The 25498-nt window shown below is 42.1% G+C and overlaps 1 protein-coding gene across 1 annotated transcript in view; it reads right to left on the bottom strand.

Annotated features, from left to right (window-relative positions):
* Positions 1–25498, bottom strand: part of PARVA (parvin alpha) — a 167121-nt gene that overhangs the window by 20516 nt on the left and 121107 nt on the right. Inside the window, exons 5-10 of the mRNA XM_003910205.5 lie at positions 17775–17915; positions 9903–10018; positions 5793–5851; positions 2900–2919; positions 1289–1350; positions 572–640 (exon numbers count right to left, since the gene is read on the bottom strand). Of these exons, the coding sequence (XP_003910254.3) occupies positions 572–640; positions 1289–1350; positions 2900–2919; positions 5793–5851; positions 9903–10018; positions 17775–17915 (467 nt within the window). The remainder of the gene's footprint in view (positions 1–571; positions 641–1288; positions 1351–2899; positions 2920–5792; positions 5852–9902; positions 10019–17774; positions 17916–25498) is intronic.

Genomic DNA, 25498 nt, shown 5'->3' with positions numbered 1-25498 from the left:
CATGGTGGCACATGCCTGTAATCCCAGCTACTTGGGAGGCTGAGGCAGGAGAATCGCTTGAACCTGGGAGGCAGAGGTTGAAGTGAGCCAAGATCTTGCCACTGCACTCCAGCCTGGGCAACAAGAGTAAAACTCTATCTCAAAAAACAAAACAAAAACCAAAAAAAAAGTCGAATGTCAGCAATTTCATATGATTCAATCTAAACAGATTAATGTATTATGTTAAAACGGCCTGTCTTTGATAACCGTATTGTGGCTATCTAAGAGAATGTGCTTGTTCTTTACAGACATATGCTCAAGCATTTAGGGGTGCAGAGAAAGGTGTGGCCAAATACTAATAATCGGTGCATCCAGGTGAAGGGTATATGAGTATTCATTCTTGTAACTTTTCACCATAAAAATTTGGAAAAAAATCCGCAGAGATTCAGTCCACCCCTCAGAGTAGGACAGATCCCCGTGCCCTCATTCCCCTCAGCTGGGAAAGCCCTCCTGGCCATGTGTGGTGGACCACTTGGAACAGGGGCTGTAGGGCAGGGCCCTGCCTCCACCTGTGCTAGGGTCTGTCACCCACCTGGGTTTCCAGTTCTGTGACCTCCAGGTTCAGTTTATTCAGGTGCTTGTTCACGAAAGTGATGAGTGTCTAAAAGAGAAGCAAAGCAGGCCCAGAGCTGGGGATTTGCACTAGTACAGGAGCCCGCGGCTGCCCCATGACTCCCATGAGGGTGAGGGCGAGGGCGAGGGTGAGGGTGAAAGCACGGGATCAGGCCCAGCCAAGAGCCCTGGGCCCAGAAGGTCTCTCTGCAAAGGCCCTTGAGTGCACAGGGAGGGCCACAGGCTCTAGGTCTTGCAGTCCCATACAACTCAGGGTGTGTAAGGAACAAGGAGGTCCCAAGAGGCAGAATGACAGGTGGAGTGTCTGAGTGGGGAACTGAGATAAAAAGATTCCACTGGGTCTCTCCATCCTGTCCTTTCTTCAGCACACGTGCCTAGGCCAGGGAGACAGGGAATTCTGTGAGGAGCGGGGAAGACTGGGATTGCTGGGGTTAGCCTGGGTGGGATGACAGCAGCATGACAGGCTGCTCATGCTGATGGAGAGGAAAAAGCCCGGGTGCAACATTCAGTAAGGAACAGACAGGTACATGGATGACAAGGGGGAAAGCCGTGTGTGTGCAGAGATTAGGTGATGCCATCAGTTCCAGCAGGAAGCTCCCGAGCTGCAGGGATGGGTTTTCCCAATGTCCTGCTGCATCTCGCTTCCCTCTCTCTGTCCTAGACACCCCTTTCCCACCTTTTTCACCACATTCAGCTTGTCTGGGGCGTGGTCGAACAAGGTGTCAAAGGCATCACGTTCTGAAAAACAGGGAAACACAACATGGAGCCCAAGAGCCGGTTCCTGGCAGGGAAGCCCACCTCGGGCCCCAGAGCCACAGGCCTCTCAAGGTCACAAAGTCAACGACTGATGGGAAGCCTCTGGGGTACAGACTGCTGGGAACTCTGGAATGTGATTTGGGACTAAGATTTGGGGGGATTCTCACCCTGGGAGCCTGTGTCTGTGTCCATGCACATGTACATTATTGGGTTGGGGCAGACTCAGGGTTCTCTTAGGCAGTGTGACCCCGGATTAGTCATTTCCCTTCACTGTATTCCATTATATCCTGATTCAGCTATTGTTCAGGTGTTTCTGAACCTCAGTAGAGGGGGAATGTTATCCAAATATTAAATCATTTCACCCCCCAATTTTCAAAAACAGGAGACCCATGACAAACAAGCTGGCAGAGGGCACAGAGAAGAGGGCTAGGAGCCAGGGAGCTCCAGGATGGGGTATGAGCTCTTCCTCTTAAGTGATCTAGGCCACTTCAACTCTTTGTGTCTTAGTTTCCTCTTCTATAGAACGTTATTTTAAAAATAACCCTCCCTTAGGTTTGTCATGAGGATGAAGGGTGAGAACAAGCATGCGCGTGCTCTGTAAACTCCGACATGGTCTCCTGAAGGGAATAATTTTTAGCATGGTTGAAATATTTCAAAATATTACCCACAGTAAATATCAGGATCATAGAAAATAGCAAAGCCATGCTCCCTGCAGGGATTCTCCTTGCTGCAGCCTCTATGTTAGGAGCTGCAATGAGGGAAGGAAGAGAAGACAGTCTCTAGAAGGACAGAGTGGTGAGAGGGGACAGTCCCTGTGTTCGTGCATGTCTTCCTTTATTTGCATGAGATAATTAGTGCAAACCTGCCCTGAAAATGCCCAGGACCCATCCAGAAGCCTCGGGCAAGCTAATGAATCTTTCTGGGCTCCAGGTCTCTCATCTCTAAAATGAGGATAATTACAGTAAATATTTCAGTGGGATGTTATAAGCATTAGATGACTTAATATCTAGAAACACTTTAGCATACTTCCTAGGACATAGTAAATGCTCAAAACATTTTTTTTCAGAGGACACTTTTGGTTCTCTTTATGATTATTATATTGGTTTATCCATCTGCACACCTATCATTCACTAAATAAGCACTTGCAAGTAGTGTACTGGAAAGAATAATAAACTTGGAGTTAAGTGCTGGATAAACCAAGATCATAATCTCTTCCCTCACCCTTGGGCTGTGGGGTCTCAGGGGGTATAATCGTGGCTTCATATGTTTACTGTGAACAACAATAGCTACAAAAGTGCTTCATAAATGGCAAGGTCAATGGCCTGATAAATTTCAAGATGACTGCGCAGGTGTAGGTAGTCTTCTTCCCACCAGTAAGCTGTCCCTCCCAACCCAACTGGCCATGTCAGCCAGGCTGGTGCAGACATATATCCAGGTGGCAAGCTGAGGGCCTGTTCTTCCCAGCTGCTGCAGAATTAACTAAAGCCCCAGTGCAGCCACCAGTGCCAGGGGACATTCTTATGCGACTTACCATGCCTCCCGGAAAGAGCCCTGGAGGAAAAAGAGAAAGAAAATAGTGTGACTCTTTTCTTGTCCCTTACAAGAGGCCAATCCTCTGAAGGGACACTCCATCATTGCTGGAAGCCCACCCCATGCTGCCTGCCACCCACCTGCCCTTGGTTGAGGAACTCAAAAAGCTTCCTTCCATTGACATTTTATTCTGCACGGCCTCCAATTATTGAGACTTTACCACATTACCACCCATTTTTTCCCCGTTACACGGACATAGTGGTGTAATGCAAAATCTGGCACAGTGATGCCCAAAGGATTACTTTTTGCCTTAAATAAAATCATATTATTGCTTGTAGTTAAAGAATATCGGACTCAGGGGGCTGAAGATTTCCAACCAGAAAATCTTAGGATTCTTATGAGTGAGCTCAGGCAACCCCTCAATGTAGAATTTTACTGCCTAGGTTGCTGTGGGCAGGTCAGCTTTGTTTCTCTCCTGCCCATCCTGTAGTATCCACCAAGATGCACCTGCCATTGACCCAGGGTAGGTTTTCTCAAAGAGTGCAGGAACTGGAACCACACTCATAGCAGAGAAGCAGCATAGTATCAAGAGCACAAACTTTAAAGACAGATCATTGAGGTTCAAATTGCACCGAGTGATTGAGTGATTTTTTTTGCTGTGTGACTGATACGGTTTGGCTGTGTCCCTACCCAAATCTCAACCTGAACTGTATCTCCCAGAATTCCCACGTGTTGTGAGGGACCTAGGGGGAAGTAATTGAATCATGAAAAGACTAATTGAAACTGATCTTTCCCATGCTATTCTTGTGATAATGAATAATTCTCATGAGATCTGATGGGTTTATCAGGGTTTCCTCTTTTGCTTCTTCCCCATTTTCTCTTGCCACCACCATGTAAGAAGAGCCTTTTGCCTCCTGTCATGATTCTGAGGCCTCTCCAGCCATGTGGAACTGTAAGTCCAATTAAACCCTTTTTCATTCCCAGTTTCAGCTATGTCTTTATCAGCAGCGTGAAAACAAACTCATACAGTGACCTTGGGCAAGCTAATGAACCTTTCTGGGCACCAGGTCTCTCATCTCTAAAATGAAGATAATTATGGTAAATACTTCAATCGGATGTTGTGATTATTAAATGATTTAATACCTAGAAATATTGCAGCATAATTCCTAGTATGTAGTAAATGCTGAAAACACTTTTTTCCAAATACACTTTTGGTTCTCATAATGATTATTATATTGGTTTATCCATCTGCACACCTGTCACCCACTAAGTGAGCACATGCAAGCAGTGCACTGGAAAGAAGAATGAACTTGGAGTTAAGTGCTGGGTAAACCAAGGGCACAGTCTCCTTCCACACCCTTGGGCTGTAGGGTTTTAGTGGGTGTAATCATGGCTTCATGTGTTTACTATGAACATCAATAGATAGGAAAGTGCCCCATAAATTGTACTGTGTTGTCATTATTAGGACATTGCATCCATGTTTATGTCTTTGGGGCAGAGAAAGGGGCCATAGAAAGCATAACATGCATCCGAGAGATTATTCAAGAATCTGAAACTTCACACTCCCTGGTTTGGGAGTTTCTCCCAGGCCATGCTCCTCTCTGCTCTGTTGTCTTCTTTCCCAGAGGTGAAATAGTGGGCACAGGCAAGCCCAGCATGTGGGAGGGGTGGTGGGCAGTGGGACAGTGAGGAATTCTCCTTTCCCAGCAGGCCTGGCTCCTCCCATCCCTCACAGAACCAAGGCCAAGGTATGCCCTATAGATCAGTTGACCCTTTGGCTACCAAGACTGGCCTCTGAGGTATACGGAGGCTGCTTGATGGGGTCTCCATCGGCCATAAACAGGGCATCTTGGGAAAGGCCACTCTACATCTCTTGCCCCTAGTCTTGGCCTGGAATGCCCATGCGCCTTAGTCCTTGTTAAGCCATGTACACAATGTGATCTAGATGGGCAGTGCCCCGGACTCCTGTGGCAGCCATGGCTGTGGAGAGGGCGGGAACCTCCTAGAGACTGGATGGGCTTGGGAGTTAAGGGTCAGTTGTGCTGGAGAAAAGCTGGAACAGCAGCTTCAGAGGGTAAAGGAATGAAGTCACAACTGTGACCACAATAAATCCTCCCTACCTCTCTGGGTGGGGAAACTGAGGTCAGAGAGGTTAAGGGACTCACCTGGTGAGCAAGTGGCAGAGCCTGGATTTGAACTCAAGTTGGGTTGGCTTTGCAGCCTCTGCTCTTTGCACTACGCTGCTCTTGTTGAAGGGGGCCTCAGAGAAAAGTCTGGGGAGCAGGGGTGCTGAAAGCTAACTGCCTGGCTTTGCATGGGCCAGGGCTCAGTTCTTGTGATCACAAACTTACCTCACACTATCCATTTTTTTCTGCTTGAGGACAAAACTCCTGTTCCCCAGGGCAAACTTTTGATAGGTTCTAATATCCCAATTTCTAAAAATAAATGGGGAAAAAAACCACCCTAAACCAAAAGACAACTCTAAGGTAGAGAGGCTTTCTGGGTCATGGCACGTGACCAAATAAATCGATTCAAAAAAGGAAGAAAAACGTCCTTTTGAAGGTTAACAATTTAAATTCAACCCAGAGTTTATGGCATGACGATTTCATGCTGGGTTGGCTTTTTTTGGGCACACTTTTTCCTGGAGTGGCACAAAATTAGAATTTTTCAATCACTGCTAATTCCCTCTCCCCACTTCCCCACCCAAGTTTGTACCTTAAGCATTGAGAGGCATGTTTTGAATGCATGGAAAAGGCTAAACTATAATCATTGGCTGAAGTCTAATCCCTCCTGCAATCCCAATAAATGAAAACTAAATATCAGCAAATGGATGAATTTCGGAGAAACATCTGTGTTCCATTACAGAATCGCTGGCAACAATGGTGTTGACATACTCTGTGTTACCAGTTATTTCCTCTTGGATTTGCCGAGACTGGAGGATTCCTTCTCGTTTCTGAAATGGGGGTGGGGAAAGGGGTTGGGAGGAGAAGAGAAAACTATGCTTTAGAAAAATACAGAAACACTGATGAGCATTCCTGACATTGAGAAAGTTACTGGTGTTTAAGAAATGTACCCGAGATAAGATAATGCTGGAAGTGAAAGGAGGTCCTGATTTTCTGGGACTGGACTGAACCATTAGGACGCAAGTGCAATTAGTGTTTAGTCCAAACAAGTAGGCTGTTTCTTGGATGGTGAATCTTTCCTTTCTTTATTGGAAGACATTCTGCTGGAAGCAAACTGTTTGCCTCCTGGAGTGATCCACAATAAACCAAATGGAAATGAAGGCCAGGGTGTGTCTGCCCTCCAGCTGGGGCCACAGAGGGAAGCTGAGAAACACATTTAACTGGGGGGCTGGGTGGAGGAACTGAGGCCAACTCAGGGAATTCAGACAAGAGAGAGGGTTTTTTTTTTTTTTCCTTAACTGATAAGTATGGGAGCTTTTAAATAAGGAGTACAGCTGTCACTCAGGTAACTAGCTTATTCTCTGAGAAAAGGTTAAGTATGTTAGAAACTCATCCGTCCATCCATCCATCCAACCATCTGTCCATCCGTCCATCCATCCATCATCTGTCCACCCTTCTCCCATCAACTTATCCTCTTTCTTGTTTAGTTCATTAATCAGTGCCTTCTGTGTACAAGGCCCTGTGCTGGAGTTAGAACAAATACTATGGAGTATATGATATAGTTTCTGCCCTTGAAGAGCTTAGAGTCAATTGGGGTAGATGAAGCAGACACCTGAATGGTTTCCCCAAAACAGTCCTGGTTTATCCCCCTGATGACTAGCATATTAGTAAGATTCGCTTTCATCTCAAAAGTGTCATGAATAATAGATTACGTGGTCACCCTCTGCAGAAAGTGCTGAACGTAGGCCAGGAGCAAGCACTTTTAGCTAGAATGGTCAGAGAAACCTTCCAAGTGGAGGGGGCGCTGGAGCTGGACACTGAGAAGGGGTTATTTCAATGGGAGGAATGGCCCCAGCCAAGAGGCAGAGACAGGATGCACAAATGTGTTCCAGAGGCCCTCCGGGGGAGGGCGGCCGCCACCAGTTGGGGCAGCTCTGGGTGCCAGTTTGGAGGGTTTAAATAGCACTGTGTGGGCATGGGAGCTGATGAAGGAGGTAATGTTGGGGTTCGGGAAGACTTTCTGATGGGTGTGAGGTGGGAGATTCATCCTACTAGGTCCCTCTACCACCAGCACCAGACACCTGGAGGATGCTGTGACACAGCAAGCACTGACAAAGCAAATGCACCTTCCCCAAGGCTGAGATGAGTGTGAAGAAGGAAGGAGCCTCTGCACATGGGTGGCTCACCTGAGCCCTGCCTTCTCGAGCCTCCTGCCCAAAGTTCCACAAACAGCCACAGAACCCAGCGTCCTTGCAAAATACTTTCACAGAAGAAAGGAAGAGCTGGATAAGGCCAAGAATCTATCTGGCTTAGATTAAGAATGGACTGATCAAAACAAAAAAAGGAGGTAAAAGAAAAAAAAAATCAATCATTTAAAGAGGACCAGGTGAAGATAAATCAGGACTTCTTTCCACATGCACTTTCAACACAGGCAATGTTTTCATGTGGGGCTAATGGAATCTGTGTCCTTGTCCTGCATGGCCATTCAGAGATAAAACCTCACCTCCAACTTTATGCAAAATTAAATGCTTCTGCATAGAATGGAAAAGAAATCTGGGTTAAATAACCCCTCACACAGCATCGTGATTCACCTCCACCCATTATTTGTTCCCTAAAGAGTTCTCCCTGTGGTTCAGTCTGTGACTCACCACCAATTCTGAGTCTTGCTTCTGTGCCTGTTCAACTTGATAAAGCAAAAACACCCCATAAAACCTGACGTGCATTAATGCCATTTTATGGAACATGTCCTCTTTTCTCCCTCATGCTAACAAAACAGCCTACAGGAGAAATTAAACCGACAACAGCCTTCTGATGGCCTATAATTGTGCTCAAAATAAGGCAGGAGACAAGGCTTGCAATGACCACTGTTTCAAAATAGAAGCGCCCTCTCTCCTGCTCACATTTTCAGTTGTTGTTCAGTCTGTAGTAATTCCAACAGGCAGATTTTATTATTTCTGTTAGAGGCTGTTTATTCTAGCAGATAAGAAAAGTCTTAAGATGTTCAACAAATTTATGCACAAAGAACTGGACTGGATTTATCACAAAAGAGAAGATAAAGAAGGGCAACTTAAATAAAAGTATTTATCTCCTCTAGTGATAAGAGAGCTAGTATAAATGAATATAACAACAGTATGTTTACTTATGAAAATAATTTTTTTTAATTTCAATGTTAGTGATATATGGTCACTTTTAAAGTATTCTTTCATGAACTGTTCCAGGAACCCTGATTAAAAAAAAAAAAAAGACTATATTTTCCAGAGCAGTCTGAGGTTCACAGCAAAATTGAGAGGAAGGTACAGACATTTCCAGAGATTTCCTATATATTCCCTGCCCTGACACATACATGGCCTCACCCACTTTCAACATCCTACACCAGAATGATGCACTTTTAACAACTGATGAGCTTATAATTGATATGGTTGTCACTATCACCCAAAGTCTATAGTTGACATTAGGGTTCACTCTTGGTGCTGTCCATTCTATTGGTTTTGACAAATGTACAGTGACATGTACCTAAAACTCTCTGTGCTCCCACCTATGGGGACCATGTTCACCTATTCATCCCTGCCTCCCTAATTGTACTTCTTAAAAACATAAAGAATTGTATTCACGCATTACTGATTGGTAAAAATAACACGATAGAGATGACCTGGACTCACTAGGAAGATGCTTGAACCAGAGTACTCTGAGTTGGCCACATATCCATAGCAGACATAAAATGCTTAGTGCCATGTTTGATACAACTGAAGAGCTCAATAACAAGGACAATTAGGACCTTTTGGCCAGTGGCAGTCAGTATCTGAGCCACACATATTCCCATTTTCTATAAGCCCTCTCTGCTTCTTATTTGTAGTCCTATCTCCTCAGCAGGCAGGGCCGAGGTGTCATATTCCTGTTATACCTTCTTGATGCTTAGTGGAGTTAAGTACCCAGAGGTGTGGAAGAAACAAATCCGTTAATCTGGCCTGATCTGATCGGGCAAAGTCTACCAGCCCTCAAGGCTTTTTCTCACCAAGGGATGGCACAGCCACTGTTATCATTCCCTATTCCAGAGCCTGGATCGCCAGGGAGCTGCTTAGATGGAGCACTCTCCCTCGCTGCATGTTTATTTGGAAAAGAACAGAAACAAGCAAACAAAAGGATGACCTTTTGCTAAATGGGTATAAAGTTGGAAAATAAAATTGAATTTGGGTATTTAATGGGGTTAGGAGCAGAGTGAGATAGTCACAGGGAGAGAGCACACCCTCATTGTGGAAATTACACAGCCATATGTGAATGGAAATTCCATCCAACAATCTGGAAAAGATGACTTGAGATCCCAGCTGTGCTTCTGTGGGTGGGTGAAAAGTGGCAGTGCCTTCAATACAGACATGACCAGTTGGGGTCTCTCTCAAACACATGCATATGTACACACACACTCCCTCATATGCACAGATATCTTTCTCCCCATACCTAAGTATCATTTGTTTAACCAAAATAGTATGATTCTCCATGATTTGCAGGGCACCTGTACACTCCTGTACACACACACACACACACACACACACACACTTTCCTCCTGACACACAGCACACATACATACCACACACCCTCAACTACACGTTACACAGAAAACTCACAGACAAAAACACATAAGCCATAGGCACATACCCCACACAAAGCTATCTATACACAAGCACACGCTCTTCCATCTTGTATACACTTACCAGGGGAAGCCAACACGCAACAGAAAGCTCACTCAGTGCCTCCCAATATACTGCACACCCAGGCTCACTCAGCCTTCATGCAGCCATCCTTCTAATGACCTACTTGACGCACCACAGGAACTCCACCTCTACGACTCTTTAAAGACACAGATGTTTGTAGTGTTATCTGGCTTACCTGGACCACAACCACTTGGATGGAAACATGGTCTGGGAGTCGAATTGGTGCCCGGAAATACTGAGACAGAGCGACGAGCAGGTGTAAGATGGCCACCAGGCTCTTGGCATGAACAGCTGAAATGAAAGAAGATTGAAAAATTACAGTATCTTCTTCTAGGTTCTAGGCAATATAAGCAGATGTTCAAAGTGTAGCAGTACCCCACTGATAGAGTTTGGATATTTGTCCCTGCCCAAATCTCATGCTGAAATGTAATCCCCAGTGTTGGAGGTGGGGCCTGGTGGGAGGTATTTGGATCGTGGGGGTGGATCCCTCATGAATGGCTTAGTGCCATCCCCTTGGTGATAAGTACACTTGTACTCTCACATGTGATTTGGTGGTTGAAAAGTATATGGCACCTTCCCGCCGCTCACTCTCTCTCTTGCTCCTGCTTTTGCCATATTAAGTGCCTGTTCCCACTTTGCCTTCTGCCATGAGTTACAGGTCCCTGAGGCCTCCCTAGAAGCCACGCAGATGCTGGCCAATTAAACCTCTTTTATTTATAAATTACCCAGCCTCATGCCTTTCTTAATGGCAATACATGAGCAGCCTAATATATCCACCCAATGTCCCTTTCTACCATGCCTGAGGGTCAGGGGACACCTGTGGTCATCACAGGCCTCACTCTGGGCCCCCTCAAATCTTTCTTACTTTTGAAGCAGGGTCTTGCTCTGTTGCTTAGGCTGGAGTGCAGTGGCACAATCCTAGCTCACTGCAGCCTTGAACTCCTAGGCTCAAGCAATCCTCCCGCCTTGGCCTTTGTGGAGTAGCTGGGACTACAGGGATGTGCCACCATGCCTGGCTCCCTCAGTTCTTTGCCAGGTCCCATGGGGCTCCTTCTTGGGTCTATTATTGCCACATTTCCAATGTAGCACCTCTCTAATCCCAGGTTCCCATCAGGACCCTGACAACTGCTGAGTTCTGAGCTCAGATCAGCTCTCGCCCAGTCCCATGTCCCTGCCCACTCCACTCCAATCACCATAAGCATGTCTGCTCTGCACTCCTTTTCCCTTCCCACTTAACCATGAACTTTGGATTATCACTACTACACTTGTCTCAAGATTGTACACAAAGCAGGCCCTTAATAAATAAACTCTGAGTCAGGAACACTAGGTCTCTTCCTTGGTTCAGGGTTTTAAGATCCTTGGAAGAAGGCATGAGAGAGACATTCAAAGGGCTATGTTACTTCCGTGAGTGTCACTATGGTCACTGTAGGCAATGTCCTTTAAGGAGCAGCTGGGACGGGATGTTACTGAGCCAGGGTGCTGCCAAAGCTGCTGAGTCATGTTAAAGTCAAGCCATTTACACCAGAGAAGGCTGGGTCACACTGGGTTGTAGTTTTCTCACTAGATGAGGAGAAAAAGACTCAGTGAGGTGCACAGAGGGTCAGGCAGACTGGAGCCTGAATTCTAACTTTATAATCTACCATTTATTTACTGGCTACATGGCCTTGGGTAGGCTAGGCCACCGAAGGCCTCTGAGCCTTAATTTGCTCATATTTACAAATGGAAGTGACAGAACCTATGTGGACGTACAGGTTGTAATGATTTCCCAAAACATTTCATTAAAAAAAAAAAAAAAATGAAAATAGTTACACTGGAGTGGATAGTCTTAATTTTTTTCCTATTTCAAAATATTCTTTAGAATAAAAATCTGCCATCTTTTCAATTAAAACAAATTCTAGCCACTGTGAACATTTGTGCGCCCCTATCATTCCTGCCTCTCAACATGTCTCCTGGGAGTTTTCTCTCTGATGCTCCTGGAACACAGCACGTGCCCAGGGATGGCTGATATTTTTTTATTATACCTTATGTGAAATTACCTGGCACCTAGGCAACTAAAACATGCCAGCTTTCTTCCCTTTCTTTCTCATCAAAGGCAAGATTCACCAGATATTTTGCCTGCCTTCACAGTCCTACCAGCTTCATGGCTCTTCATTACAGGGGGCATTTAAGGGAATAACAAAAAAAATGCCTATTTTGTGTACTTTGCATGCACTAGGCCCATTATTAGGATGTCATTCTGTCTTCCCTGGGATCAGTGAGTCTGCTTTAGCAGAAGCTTTGAGAAACCACTAAGAAAAGAGAATGATTCAGACATTCCTTTGTAACTCATTAGGGTTTCTTGTTATCACTGCTACTTCAAAGAAGGTTTTCTACTGATTATGAACAGCAGCTCACCATCACCACAAACAGAAGCTGAACTGCTCTGAACTCCTAGCCTTCCAGAAGGTTTCAATTTTGGGCTTTCGGGCCTTGTTAGCTAAGTTTTACTCAGACTTACAGCCTCAAACAAAGATCCTGATGTGGCACTGACCCACTGTGACCCACTGACATGGTGTGGTCACCATCAGAGGCCAATCCAGGTTTGCTCTAATGATCAGAACTACTGGCCCACTACCTGGTGTCAGTGAGGGTTGTAAGAACATTTGCTACCCCTCTCCCCTTTAATGGCAAAACATAATGCTAGAAAAGTTGTGATCAAACAAGTTGTTCTTATCCCCTGGTGACATTGTACACCATCTCCACTGTCTTGGTGAGCAATGCAGAGCTATATCGTAAGCATCATATAGACGTCAGACTTGTTCAATGAATGCTCTATCCTCCTGGGATTTTTTAAGAAAGAAAGAGTCTATAGTCTCACACACATACATACTATGCTACGTGTACTAAGATGTTACTGTGTAATATACTATAATTTTTTAAAACCCTGGAAAACACTATGTCCAATAACAAGAGGATGGTTTAGATCAGCATTTTTCAAACTTTTTAATATTAAGCACAGAAATCCTTTGTTCTAGAAGCAGATAGTTAAAACTCATGAAAAAAGTACAACTGCTCTGGTTAAAGTGAGGATTCTGGAGTCCTAACTGCAGCCTACAGCCTACCCATGACTTCTTGTCTTCTCCTTGGTGATGCTAGAGTTTCTCCTTGCAAATCTCTAGTTTTGGACCAACCATAGTTGAATAACTACTGCTTTAAGAAGTTATGGTATGTCCACATAATGAATAGTTTACATGCATTGAAAATCATAGGTAAGACAGTATACCCATATATATGTATGTATGTGTATATAGGTCTATATATCTATATACATGTGTATATGTATGTAATATACATAGCTATAAATATACATTTATGGATATATGCATACATAAAAGCATATACAAATGTATGTATATCTACATATACACACACAAATGTGGGATTTGGAAAGGAATATATTTTAAAAAATGAAAATAGTTATGCTAGAGTGGAAAGATAGTTTTTTTTGGGGGGGGGTGGAGTTTTGCTCTTGTCGCCCAGGTTGGAGTGCAATGACTGGATCTCAGCTCACTGCAACCAACACCTCCCGGGTTCAAGGGATTCTCCCGACTCAGCCTCCCGAGTAGCTGGGATTATAGGTACGTGCCACCATGCCTGGCTAATTTTTGTGCTTTTAGTAGAGACAGAGTTTCACCATGTTGGCCAGGCTAGTCTCAAACTCTTGACCTCAGGTGATCCACCCACCTTGGCCTCCCGAAGTGCTGGGATTACAGGTGTGAGCCACTGTGCCCAGCCTGATAGTTTTTTTTTTTTTCCCCTCTTTTTTCTTTTTTTTGAGACGGAGTCTCATTCTGTCACCCAGGCTGGAGTGCACTGGCACAATCTTGGCTCACTGCAAGCTCCACCTCCCGGGTTCAAGTGAATCTCCTGCCTCAGTCTCCCAAGTAGCTGGGATTACAGGTATGTGCCACCATGCTGGGCTAATTTTTGTATTTTTTAGTAGAGATGGGGTTTTGCCATTTGGCCAGGCTGGTCTCAAAGTCCTGACCTCAGGTGATCCACCCACCTTGGCCTTCCAAAGTGCTGGGATTACAGGTGTGAGCCACAGTGCCCAGCCTTTTTTCCTATTTTGAAATATTCTTTAGAATAAAAATATGCCATTTTTTCAATTAAAACAGTCTACCCACTGTTGAACATCTGTGCACCCTCATCATTGCTGCCTCTCAACACAGCTCCTGGGAATTTTTTCCCTGGTGCTCAACAGAAGCTGAGGCCAACATGTGCCTGCAGTCAAGTCAGGAGGGCAACATACGGGATAAGAGCAAGCACCTAGGCCTCACTATGCAAGCCAGGAACCGCAGCTGCAAGGCTAAGTGTCACTCTAGGGCGGGAAAGCAGTATTTAAAACAAGGCTGTCGAGTTAGAAATAGTCTTCCAGACATGTCCTGTGGTGGAAACAGAAATTGGTGTAATTTTTCTGGAGGTAATTTAACATTATGTATTATGACTTTAAAAATGCTCCCACCCTTTGGCCCTAAAATACCACTCTTGGGTATTTATCCTAAAGAAGTAATTATGGCTACAAGCAGGGTGAATGCATCCTGCTGTATTAATATCAGTGGGAAAATGGAAAACAATCTAAAAATCCATTATCAGTTAAATAAATTGTGGTAGATCCATATAATGTCACATTATATAGTATTAAAAGTGACATATAGAAGAATATTTAATGATCTGTCAATATATACATCTTCCAAACAACATAAACAGGTTGATCTCATTTTTGTTAAAAGTTTTTTATATATACATATATAAAATATTATATACTACTTATTACACATGTACAGACACACACAGAACTTGAACACAGCACAGTGTTCGTGGTTCTTGTCTCTAGGTGGGCAGTGAAAAGACAAAAGTCCCTGCCCTCATGAAGGTTACCTTCATAGTTTCTTAACCTCTCTTTCCCCCGATTTTCCCATCTGTAACATGGGAATAAAAGAATTCTTACTTCAGATGGGTGAGTGAAGATTACAAAGATTAAAATACATAAAGTGTTTAGAAGAGTACAAGACATACAAGCATAATAAATGTTAAATGTAAATATTTAAATTTATTTTATCTGCACTTTGTAAATTTTCAATAATGAAAATTACTGTTGTGAATTAGAAAAAAAAAAAAAAGAAGAAGAAATCCCTAAAGCCCCAGATCAAGGACCTTGGTAACTCAGCAGCCTGTCCCTGCCACCCTCATCCTAAGCGGAGAGGTGCCACAGTGTCCTCAGGTTTATATCCAGGGAAGGTAACCGAGACAGGAGGAGACAGAACTTTTCCCCCAGGAGTTGTGCCTGCCACATTCCTTATGGAAGCAGCCACTGTGACTTTGTAAACAAGCCCAGCTCTTCAAAAGCCCCAAGGCATCACAGGGAGCTAGCCACCTAGATGAGATAATTATTCCCTCTGACCTAGTAATCCATCTCAGTTCTGGAAATCTGTCTAAGGGGAGTAATTCAAGAGAAGCAAAAAAGAGGCACAAGCTAAGACATTCAGTTTGGTGCTATCTGATATTAGAAATAGTTAGGGAAACATCCTAAAAGGATAGGCATCAACATCAACCTAGGATTTAAGTTAACTATGGGATATCTACCCTATGAAATAGAAACAACTATCAAAAATTTTAACTACAAAGACCATGAGGGAATGTAGAAAATACGTGTGATGTAAGATCAAGAGAAAAATAACGAAACACAAAAGTGTATTATGACTTGGGCTGGGTGCAGTGGCTCATGCCTGTAATCCTGGCACTTTGGGAGGCCGAGGCGGGTGGATCACCTGAGGTCAGGACTTTGAGACCAGCCTGACCATGGCGAATTCCCGTCTCTACTAAAAATACAAAAATTAGGTGGCCGTAGTGGGGCACCCCTGTTATCCCAGCTACTAAGGAGGCTGAGGCAGGAGAATTGCTTGAACCCGGGAGGCAGAGGTTGCAGTGAGCCGAGATCGTGCCACTTCACTTCAGCCTGGGCAACACAGCAAGACTCTGTCTCAAAAAAAAAAAAAAAAGTGTATATGACCTGACCAAGCAAAATGATGCAGTGATGTAACTAGTAACAAATGAAACAAGTGAAATGAAACAAACAAATGAAAACAGTTAGATTAGCATGGTAATATGAGTGATGATTTTTCTTGCACACACTTCCCTATAAGAAATTAAAGTAAGCATAAACCAAACAAATCATTCAAAGCCGCTGGAGACAATGTTCTTCATGTGGCTTTAAAAGACCCTGTTCTAGGCCAGGCGTGGCGTGGTGGCTCGTGCCTGTAATTCTGGCAATCTGGGAGGCCGAGGCAGGTGGATTGCCTGAGCTCAGGAGTTCGAGACCTGCCTGGGCAACATGGTGAAACCCCATAGCTAGTAAAATACAAAAGAAATTAGCTGAGCATGGTGGCACATGCCTGTAATCCTAGCTACTCGGGAGGCTGAGGCATGAGAATCGCTTGAACCTGGGAGGTGGAGGTTGCAGTGAGCCGAGGTCACGCCACTGCACTCCAGCCTGGGCAACAGAGAGACTCTCTACAAAAATAATAATAATAATAATAATAATAATAATAATAATAATAATAATAAAAGACTCTGTTCTTCTATCTCAGCCTTTCCCAGATTGGGTGCCATGATAAGTTAAATGATGTTTGACTTATTTTTTTTTGGAGGGGTACAGGGAGGTGGTCCATATTCAAAGGAGTAAGAGACAGGATCAAACCAAACTAAGCAGCAGTCTTCATTAGAGGACTTCTCTAATGTTTATGACTACTGTGGATTTTTAAAATGCAGACACATTTCTCAAACTAGTCATCAACCTCCCTGCGCTGCCTTGTTCTCCCCCATTGACAATACTAGCATTCCTGGAACACAGGGAAACAGCCCCTCTCCTTGATAGCATCTAGGGCCCAGAGCAGGCCTCCCTCCTCCTGCCCTCAGGTGTCTCCCTCTGCGGGCAGAGAATGCCCTGTGCCCTGTTCCCAGCGTCACACTGCTGTGCAAAGTAGCTCATCACGCTGTGCACGAAAATGTGTAATTATGTTGAGGAGGCACTTGGTGTCTCAGCCCCAATGTCAGATGTTAGAGACCTGCTGGAGAGATTGTGACTGGCAGTTACTGGGTTTCTAACTTTAGAGGTGAAGATGCCTTTTTCTTTCCCAAGTTTGAAAGGTTTTTTCTCTTTTTTTTTTTTCGTAGGAGGCTGTTGATTTTAAGTTGTATAAGTTAGACGCAATAAAGCATAGTACTTAACCTCTTAATACCTAAAGGCAAAACACAGTCTAATCTAATCTTTTATTAATCTAAGTTCCTATTCTTATCTATTACAATAAACTTTGGAATCCAGTTGTTATTGCTAGATTCACCTAATCCCGATTAATTCTGATAGGGACTCATTAAGTCTGTATTAGACACCAGGCCTTTGAAGCAGCAAATGAACTAATAATTTATAAACTAATAATTATTATAAACTAACAATGTATGCTTTCTGAGGTCTCTGAGCTATGCTAGCTGTAAAAAAGTGAATTTTAACATCTTGTTCCAGTGCCTATGATCTCAGCCATATCTTTGCTCTTTCTAGAAAATGAAGGGGGGTTAGAAAGGTGTGGGCTTTGCAATACACAGAGCTGAATCCTTGCTCCCTGCTTCTCAGCTGTGTGGATGTGGGGACCTCAGCTTTCCAAGCCTCTCCAAGCTGCAGACAACAGCTTTCTCAAAAGGCTGAGCTGGGACTTAGAAGAAAGTAGCTCAGTGAATGAGTTTCCTTCCCTTTGCCATTTCACATGAGGTTTCTATGGAAAGCCTTTTACAGAAGAGGAACGTGAGATTTTGACATTTTGTTATTTTCCCCCAAGGGTACGTACGGAACTTCTTCCAAGTTCTAAGGAAGCGGAGCATCTTGTTCAAAGATAAATGAGTTTGGCCCCCCTGCCCCGAAGCCTGCCAAGCTTATGGATGGCTTCTTGGGGAAGCCCCATGGCAGGGACCACAGGCATTGTTTAATGGTGCCCCTTTCCTTTGTTCAACTCACAATCCACATTCCACTTGATGCTTCTGGGAGGAAGTTTCAGGGTTTCATTGATCTTCTCCAGGACAGTCTGCAGTTTTTGCTTCTGAGCAATCTCTGACTGGGTGACCTCAGCCACATTTAGCTTCTCGCTCTCCAGTTTCTCTGAGGGTGACAAGGGAAAAGAGAACAGCTGTTATGCTGGGCCCCGGACAACCCTACCGCATGCACTTACTCACTTATTCGGTCTCTCATGCACTCATGCATGCATGCACTCTCGCAACAATAGATACTGGATGCCTACCAGCAGAGGGACACTGCTGTCCCCTCATCACCTTATGGTGGCACCAGCAGCATCAGTACTGTAAGAGCCTGGTGATCATGACTTGAATCCCCAGATCCCAGGGGCATTTTACCTAGCCTGTCATATTTGAACTCTATCATACTGGAGTTTTCTCCTTTTCAATTCTACCTTCTCCAAGGACATCTCTGTGCTCCGACTAGAAAAGCTTCTCTGTAGAGTGAGTCAAGGCATTTTGTACATTCCTGTAGTACAGTCTGTGTCACATCCAATCATATTTATCTGTTTTAAGTACCTTCTTTCCTTTTAAACCCACCTGGAAGGTAACTTACTTAATGTGTCATATTTAATCAATTCTAAGGCACATATTTTTCACACGTTAACATCCCTAAAGTCAGGTTGTGTCTTACTGGCATCCTACAATGGCTGCCAGCTAGGTGGAAGGTCTAAGAGTTATCATTGTTTCCATAGGCGTGAACTTGCTCATAGCTCTTCATAGTATGATTACTTACATGTCTCAATAAGCCTACATGAGCACCTTCAAAAAGTATAAAATAAAAATCAGCAACAAGAAAGCATTGAGTAATAGCTTAAAGTGATTTTTCACTTTCTGAGTGGTACTTATATAATGGTGTGTTTTAAAATCAATGGTTTTTTTATGCAATGACATAGCACCTTAATACTTAAAGGAAAAACTCAGTCTAATCATTTTATTAATCTAAATTCATATTTTAATCTATTACAAAGAAAAAAACAACTTTGGACTCCTTAACAGGAAATTGGTTGTCTACTACTAGAACTCACCTAATTGGTTCTAATTCATTTAAGATTGACAGAACTGCACACATTTAAAATATCTTTTCTAATTTATAAGGGCTGCTATACAAACAAATTAAATTTTACTATGTATCAATATTTCTCCTAATGCTTACATTATTTATTTTTAAATAACTGTGGTTTATCTAAGCCAATGCCCCTTGAGTCATTCTTTGAAGATAAAGTTGCCCAATGGAGAATTTATGCAGGTTCTGTGGATTTGTGAATTTTTTTTAAGCACCTCAGTAGGATAATCTCAAGCTATTCTTACCTGTGATGGCCTGAAATGTTTTCCTTAGTTGTTTCAAGCCATCTCTATCTCTAAAGTTCAGGGATTTAACAAGAATATATCTAAATGTCTTCTTCTTACATCTTGAAGAGACCTTGTGTGTGCCTTATCCATTTTTAGGCTGAATTCTTATCTTGGATCCTCTCCTACTAAAAAAATGACAAGTTATTTTCTTTCACTTTTTCCCATTATTTTTGGATGATGTAATTGTCTCTATAGAAGCAAATTATTTTAATCTTACTTTGCAACTATAAGCATTGGATAGAGGCTGCCCAAAATGCTAGGTTAAGAACCTTCTGGTCTTGTCTTGGCTCAGAGGAAAAGATTGCAGGTAAAGATTACTGATGACTGTTGTGAGAGAGGGCTGGGTGGGGAGGAGAGGAGTGAGGAGGAGCCATTTATTTGCTAGCTCTGTTGTATTACATCATTGTCTATAAATTTTCATATTTAAAATTTGGCATTGAACAGATTTTCAGCTTAGGTCTCTGAGTCTGTTTTCTAGGTCAATAACTTTTTCTTGCGCAGTTGTCTATTTCATCCTTATTTTTTTTAAAATGGCGTGACATAAGAAATATACATCTTGTCTCCTTGATCCCCCTTCCTAGCACAGAGCTCCTAAAACCCTTGTAACTTTCTGAAAGATGATAGTGGCATCTTTTGTTATAATATTTGGGTTTTGTCCCCAGTTCCTAAAAAAGCTCTAAAATGATTAAGGTAAAAGGAACATCTTTTGTTGTTCATAACACGCCCCTTTCACCTACATCTGAGTTTATGTTAATGAGGCAACTTTTGGAAAGCTCTGAGGATGGGGGAGCTGATTGCCAGGAGAACCAAGCGTATGATTAAAGGATTGGAACATTCAGCCTCATATCCCCGACCCATGAGAAAGGGGAGGGAAGCTGGAGGTCACCTATCAATGGCCAGTGATTTAACCAATTATGCCTACTTAATGACACTTCATAAAAACTCTGGCCGAAAATGTTCAGAGGACTTCCTGGTTGGTAAATATATGAAGGTGCTGGAGGGTTGTGCACATGAGAAGGCATGGAAGCTCTGTGCTTCTCCCACAAACCATGCCCTATGCATCTCTTCCTCTTGGCTGATTTTGAGTTTTATCCTTTATAATAGACTAGTAAACCTAAGTGCCTTCCTGAGTTCTGTGTGCCATTCTAGCAAATAATCATATCTGAGGAAGGGGTTTTGGAACCCCTGATCTATTATAGCTAGTTGGTCAGAAGTACGGGAAGTCTGAACTTGGCGAATGCCAACTGAAGTGGGGACACTCTTGTGGCACTGAGCCCTTAACCTGTGAGGGCTGTGCTAACTTTGGGCCAGTAGTATCAAAATTAAATTGTAGGACACCCTGTTGGTGTCCATAGAGAACTGGAAAATTGCTTAGTGTGGAAAACCCACACATTTGGTGTCAGAAGTGTTAGGAGTTTAGAGAAATGTGTTTTCCATTATTGGATTTCACACCTTACTTACTGAAGCATCCATTGCTTTTCTGTTTCCACTAATATATTTAACTAGTCTATGATACTAAAATTGTAGTGCATTCTTCCTAAAATTAAATTTTTTCCTTTTTTTTTTTTTTAGCATCTGGTATTTCTTATTTAGGAGAAGCATTTTTGTGGCTTTGTTTTGCGTTGCAAATGTTTTATGGAATGTAATTCTGCTTTACTTCTTTCCATTTTAGTCATTATGCTTTGGGTTTATCTTCCTGCTTTTAATTTTGGCTGTTGGATATTTTATTGTAGGCATTGATATTGATATTAAGTGGATTTGCATAAAAATATATCTCAAAGTAATCCTTATTGTGTGTATATTAATATTCTCTTTCTCTCCTTTTTATTTTTATTTTTTTTTTGAGATGGAGTCTTATTCTGTTGCCCAAGCTGGAGTGCACTGGCACAATCTCAGCTTACTGCAACCTCCGCCTCCCGGTTTCAAGGTATTCTCCTGTCTCAGCCTCCTGAGTAGCTGGGATTACAGGCATGCGCCAACATGCCCAGCTAATTTTTGTATTTTTAGTAGAGATAGGGTTTCACTATGTTGGTCAGGCTGGTCTCGAACTCCTGGACTCAAGAGATCCACCCACCTCAGCCTCCCAAAGTCCTGGGATTACAGGCATGAGCCACCGCACCCGGACTTCTCTTTCTCTTTTAATAAAAATGAGATTATAGTGTATATATATTTTTGCTATTGGCTTTTTTCCACTCATATATATATCATAAGTCTTTTTAGGTCAATATATGAATATAACTCATTCTTTTTCAAAACTGCATATTGCATTATATGACTTATAACTTGACATACAGCCAGGTTATAACCCACATTTTCCCTATTTGTAATAAAGTCGCAATAAACATCTTGTGTGTGTATGTATTATTAATTGATTACTGCTGGTAAACATGAAAGCTATTGCCTTACAGATTTTTTCCTTGTATGTTGTCATCTTACCAAATCCCTTTATTAGTCCTATTGCGGTTTGAGTCTTCAGCATTCTCTGGGTATGCAAATAAAACACTGTTATCTCTATTTTGCAGACTTATGTGACATATTTTAATTTTCTGACATTTTAAATAAAAGATTACTTCGAGAACTTCTGCTATTCCTACCCCTCCTTTATCTTTAAGGTATTCAACCCTTAACACAAAGAGGCCCACTCAAATATTTCTATAGCTTAATAGTAATTTACTCAACGTTAGTAAGGATTTAAAGATAATGTTCTTTTGTGGGCTAATTTCAGCTAGTTCCATAAAGTTTTCTATTGCTGAAGTTTTATTCTTCCAGGAAACTGTTTCTCTCATGTTTCCATAGTTACACAAATTGTTCATAACTAATTTAACTCTTCATAAGTATTAGGCATGATTTTGAAATTGATAGGATGTGATTTAGAAAATTTTCTCAGGTGGATTATTTTGTGAATCTTTGAGTTGTTTTTGAAGGTATTACCCAAATTTGCTTTTGGAGAGATTATACATAGAAAACAATGAAACAGTATTCAAAAGTTCTGATGCATACAGACAAGGCAGAATAAACTCAATTACCCTGAATGGTGGGAGAACTGAGATGTTCTAACAAACACAGTTGTCATATATACCACACTATGTTAATGTAACCACCCTTCAAGAACTAAAATATGTAAAATACTGTTTCCAGTATGAGCAACTCCTGAGTTGTTTAAAAAATACTTCTGTCTCCAAGTATATTAGGAGAGAAACTTGCACTGTAGTCAGAGAATTTGGTCTGTATACTAATTTGTTGAGGTTTGCTTTATGGACATAGTGAAATTTCGTAAGTGTTCCATGAGCAGCTGAAAAGAATACAGTTTGCAGGGTATCATATGCTACATGCAGATTAGTTAGAGCTGATTGACTGTATTGCTCAAACATTCTCTATGAACTTTTTTCTTAATATGTTATTAAAAGAAATATGTTAAAAACTGCCACTGTGATAGGTTTGTCAAATTCTTGAAGTAATGATTATCATTTTAAATTTTTAAGTATTTGATATACAAAAGTACATATAAGTTTAAAATTTCTATATTTTCCTAGTGACTTTAATTTCTTATTAATATGTAGTGACTCTCTGCAGTAATGCCTTTTGCCTTAAAGTCTATTTTGTATGATGTGAAATAGTTACCCCAGCTTTAAAAAAATTAGTCCAGTATACATAATTATTTCCACCCTTTTTCTTTCAACCTTTGTGTGTCCCTCATTTATTAAAACTATCTCGGCTGGGCATGGTGGCTCTACCCCTGTAATCCCAGCACTTTGGGAAGCTGAGGCAGGAGGACTGCTTGAGGCCAGGAGTTGGAGACCAGCGTGGGCAACATAGTGAGACCCTGTCTGTACAAAAAATAAGAAACTTAGCTGGGCATGGTGGCACACGCCTGTAGTCCTAGCTACTTGGGGGGCTGAGATGGGAGGATTGCTTTTGAGCATGGGAGGTAGAGGCTACAGTCGGCTGTAATCGTACCACTGCTCTCCAGCCTGGTCAACAAAGCAAGACCCTGTCTCAAAACAAAACAAAACTATCTCCTGTATATAGTATTTGGCAAGAATTTGTTTTGTTATTTAGTCTGATATTGAGTATACCAGTATACTTGGATTCACTTCTACCAACTTATTGTGAACTTTCTATTTAGTGGGTTTTCTGATTCTTCTCCCCCTTCCATCCTTGCCTTCTTTGGATTAATGTTTTTATTCTTTCTCATTCCATTTTCTCCCCATGATTAGTAGGGAGGTTATATACTCTGTCTCTATTATTTCAGTATTTATGATAGAAAATTCATCATTCATATTTAACTTAATAAAATCTTAAGCTAATTAGTATCTTTACCCATATGCTAAACAATACAAAGACCTCAGCATGCTTTGACTTCAATCACATAATTCCTGATTTATGTGCTGTAGTTATATGGGATTCTGATTCTATCTTGTTTTAATTAACAAATTAGATATTATTGTGATTATTCTATATTCATTTAGTTATGGCTTTGATCTACCCACCATGATAATCTTTGTTCACTATTGTAGATATTTTTTGGGGGTTCATTTTCCTTCCTATTGTACATTCTTTAGAAATTCCTTTGCGGGGGTCTATTGGTAGTAAACCTTCTCAGTTTGTGTTTATTGAAAATGCCTTTATTTTCTCTCTCTCTTTTTTTTTAGACATAGTCTCACTCTGACACCCAGGCTGCAGTGCAGTGGCTCACTGCAACCTCCACCTCCTGGGTTCAAGCGATTCTCCTGCCTCAGCCTCCCAAGTAGCTGGGATTACAGGTGCATGCCACTACTGCCTGGCTAAGTTTTGTATTTTTAGTAGAAATCGGGTTTCACTATGTTGATCAGGCTATTCTTGAACTCCTGAGCTCAGGGGATCCATTCGTCTCAGCCTCCCAAAGTGCTGGGATTACAGGCATGAGTTACTGAGCCCGGCCTCTCCTAACTTTTTATCTTTTTATTTTTTATACTGAGTCCCACTCTGTCACCCAGGCTGGAGTACAGTGGCGCGATCTCGGCTCACTGCAAGCTCTGCCTCCCGGGTTCATGCCATTCTCCTGCCTCAATCTCTCGAGTAGCTGGGACTACAGGTGCCCGCCACCACGCCCAGCTAATTTTTCGTATTTTTAGTAGAGACAGGGTTTCACCATGTAAGCCAGGATGGTCTCGATCTCCTGACCTCGTGATCTGCCCGCCTTGGCCTCCCAAAGTGCTGGGATTATAGGCGTGAGCCACCATGCCAGGCAGCCTCTCCTAACTTTTTAAAGCCACCTCTCTTAACTTTAACAGGTTTTTTTTTTGGCTGTGTATGAATTTATAAGTTGATCATTTTTGTCAGCACTTTAAAGACATCAAAGTGTTTTGATATCTTCAATATTAATATCTTTTGGCTTTTTTTGTTCCTTGTGAAAGACAGCTTTCAGTCTGTTGTTCCTTTATAAATAATCTATTTTTTTTCCTCTATGCTTTTAATCATCTGTCTTCAGTGTTCTTAGGTTTCACTGCAAAGTGTGTAGGTGTAGATTTGTCACTACTTATCCTATTTGGGATTCACTGAGCTCCCTGAATCTGAGGAATCATGTCTTTCATCAATTCTAGAAAATTCTCATTCATTATGTTTTCTTTAAATATTTACTATACTCCATTTTCTTTTCTTCTAGAATTCCAATTAGCTATGTATGTTAGATCTACTTAGAATAACCTCTATGTTTTTGAATTCTCTTTCTCATTTTCTATTCTGTTGTCTCTCTATACTGGATTCTGGGTAATTTCTCCAGTGTTCTCTTCTGGTTCATTACTTCCTTCTTTAGCTGTGTCTAATCCACTGAGGTTCCTAGTTTCATTATTATTCACACTTTTTCATTTCTAGAAGTTCTGTTTGGTTGTTTTTCATGTCTACCTGTCCAGTCTTAATAGTTTCTTGTTCTTTTATCATTTTCAAGTCTTTAAAAACATTTATTTTGGCATATTAAATATACTCATTTTATATTCTATAAAAAGAACACTTTTTTTCTTTTTCTTTTTTTTAAATAGAGATGGGGTCTCACTATATTGCCCATGCTAGTCTCGAACTCCTGGGCTCAAGCAGTCCTCCCACCTTGGCTTCCCAAAGTGCTGCAGTTACAGGTATGAGCCACCATGCCCAGTCTATAGCTTAACAGTTTCTAATATTTATAGTATTTGTGGGATGAATCTATAGAATATTGTTTCTGTTGACAGTGCTTATGGTGGCTTATGCCCATGTCTTTGGTGATTTCTAATTTTGAGGTCATATTCCTTGGAATTTGTGGTTTGGGCTTAGAGTTCCTTCCTCTTTAAAAGAAGGACATATGTT

This window comes from Papio anubis, chromosome 12, assembly GCF_008728515.1.
Source record: "Papio anubis isolate 15944 chromosome 12, Panubis1.0, whole genome shotgun sequence".
Lineage (NCBI taxonomy): Eukaryota > Metazoa > Chordata > Mammalia > Primates > Cercopithecidae > Papio > Papio anubis.
Note: the sequence above shows the minus strand (reverse complement) of the source record. Positions and strands in the feature narration are given on the sequence as shown.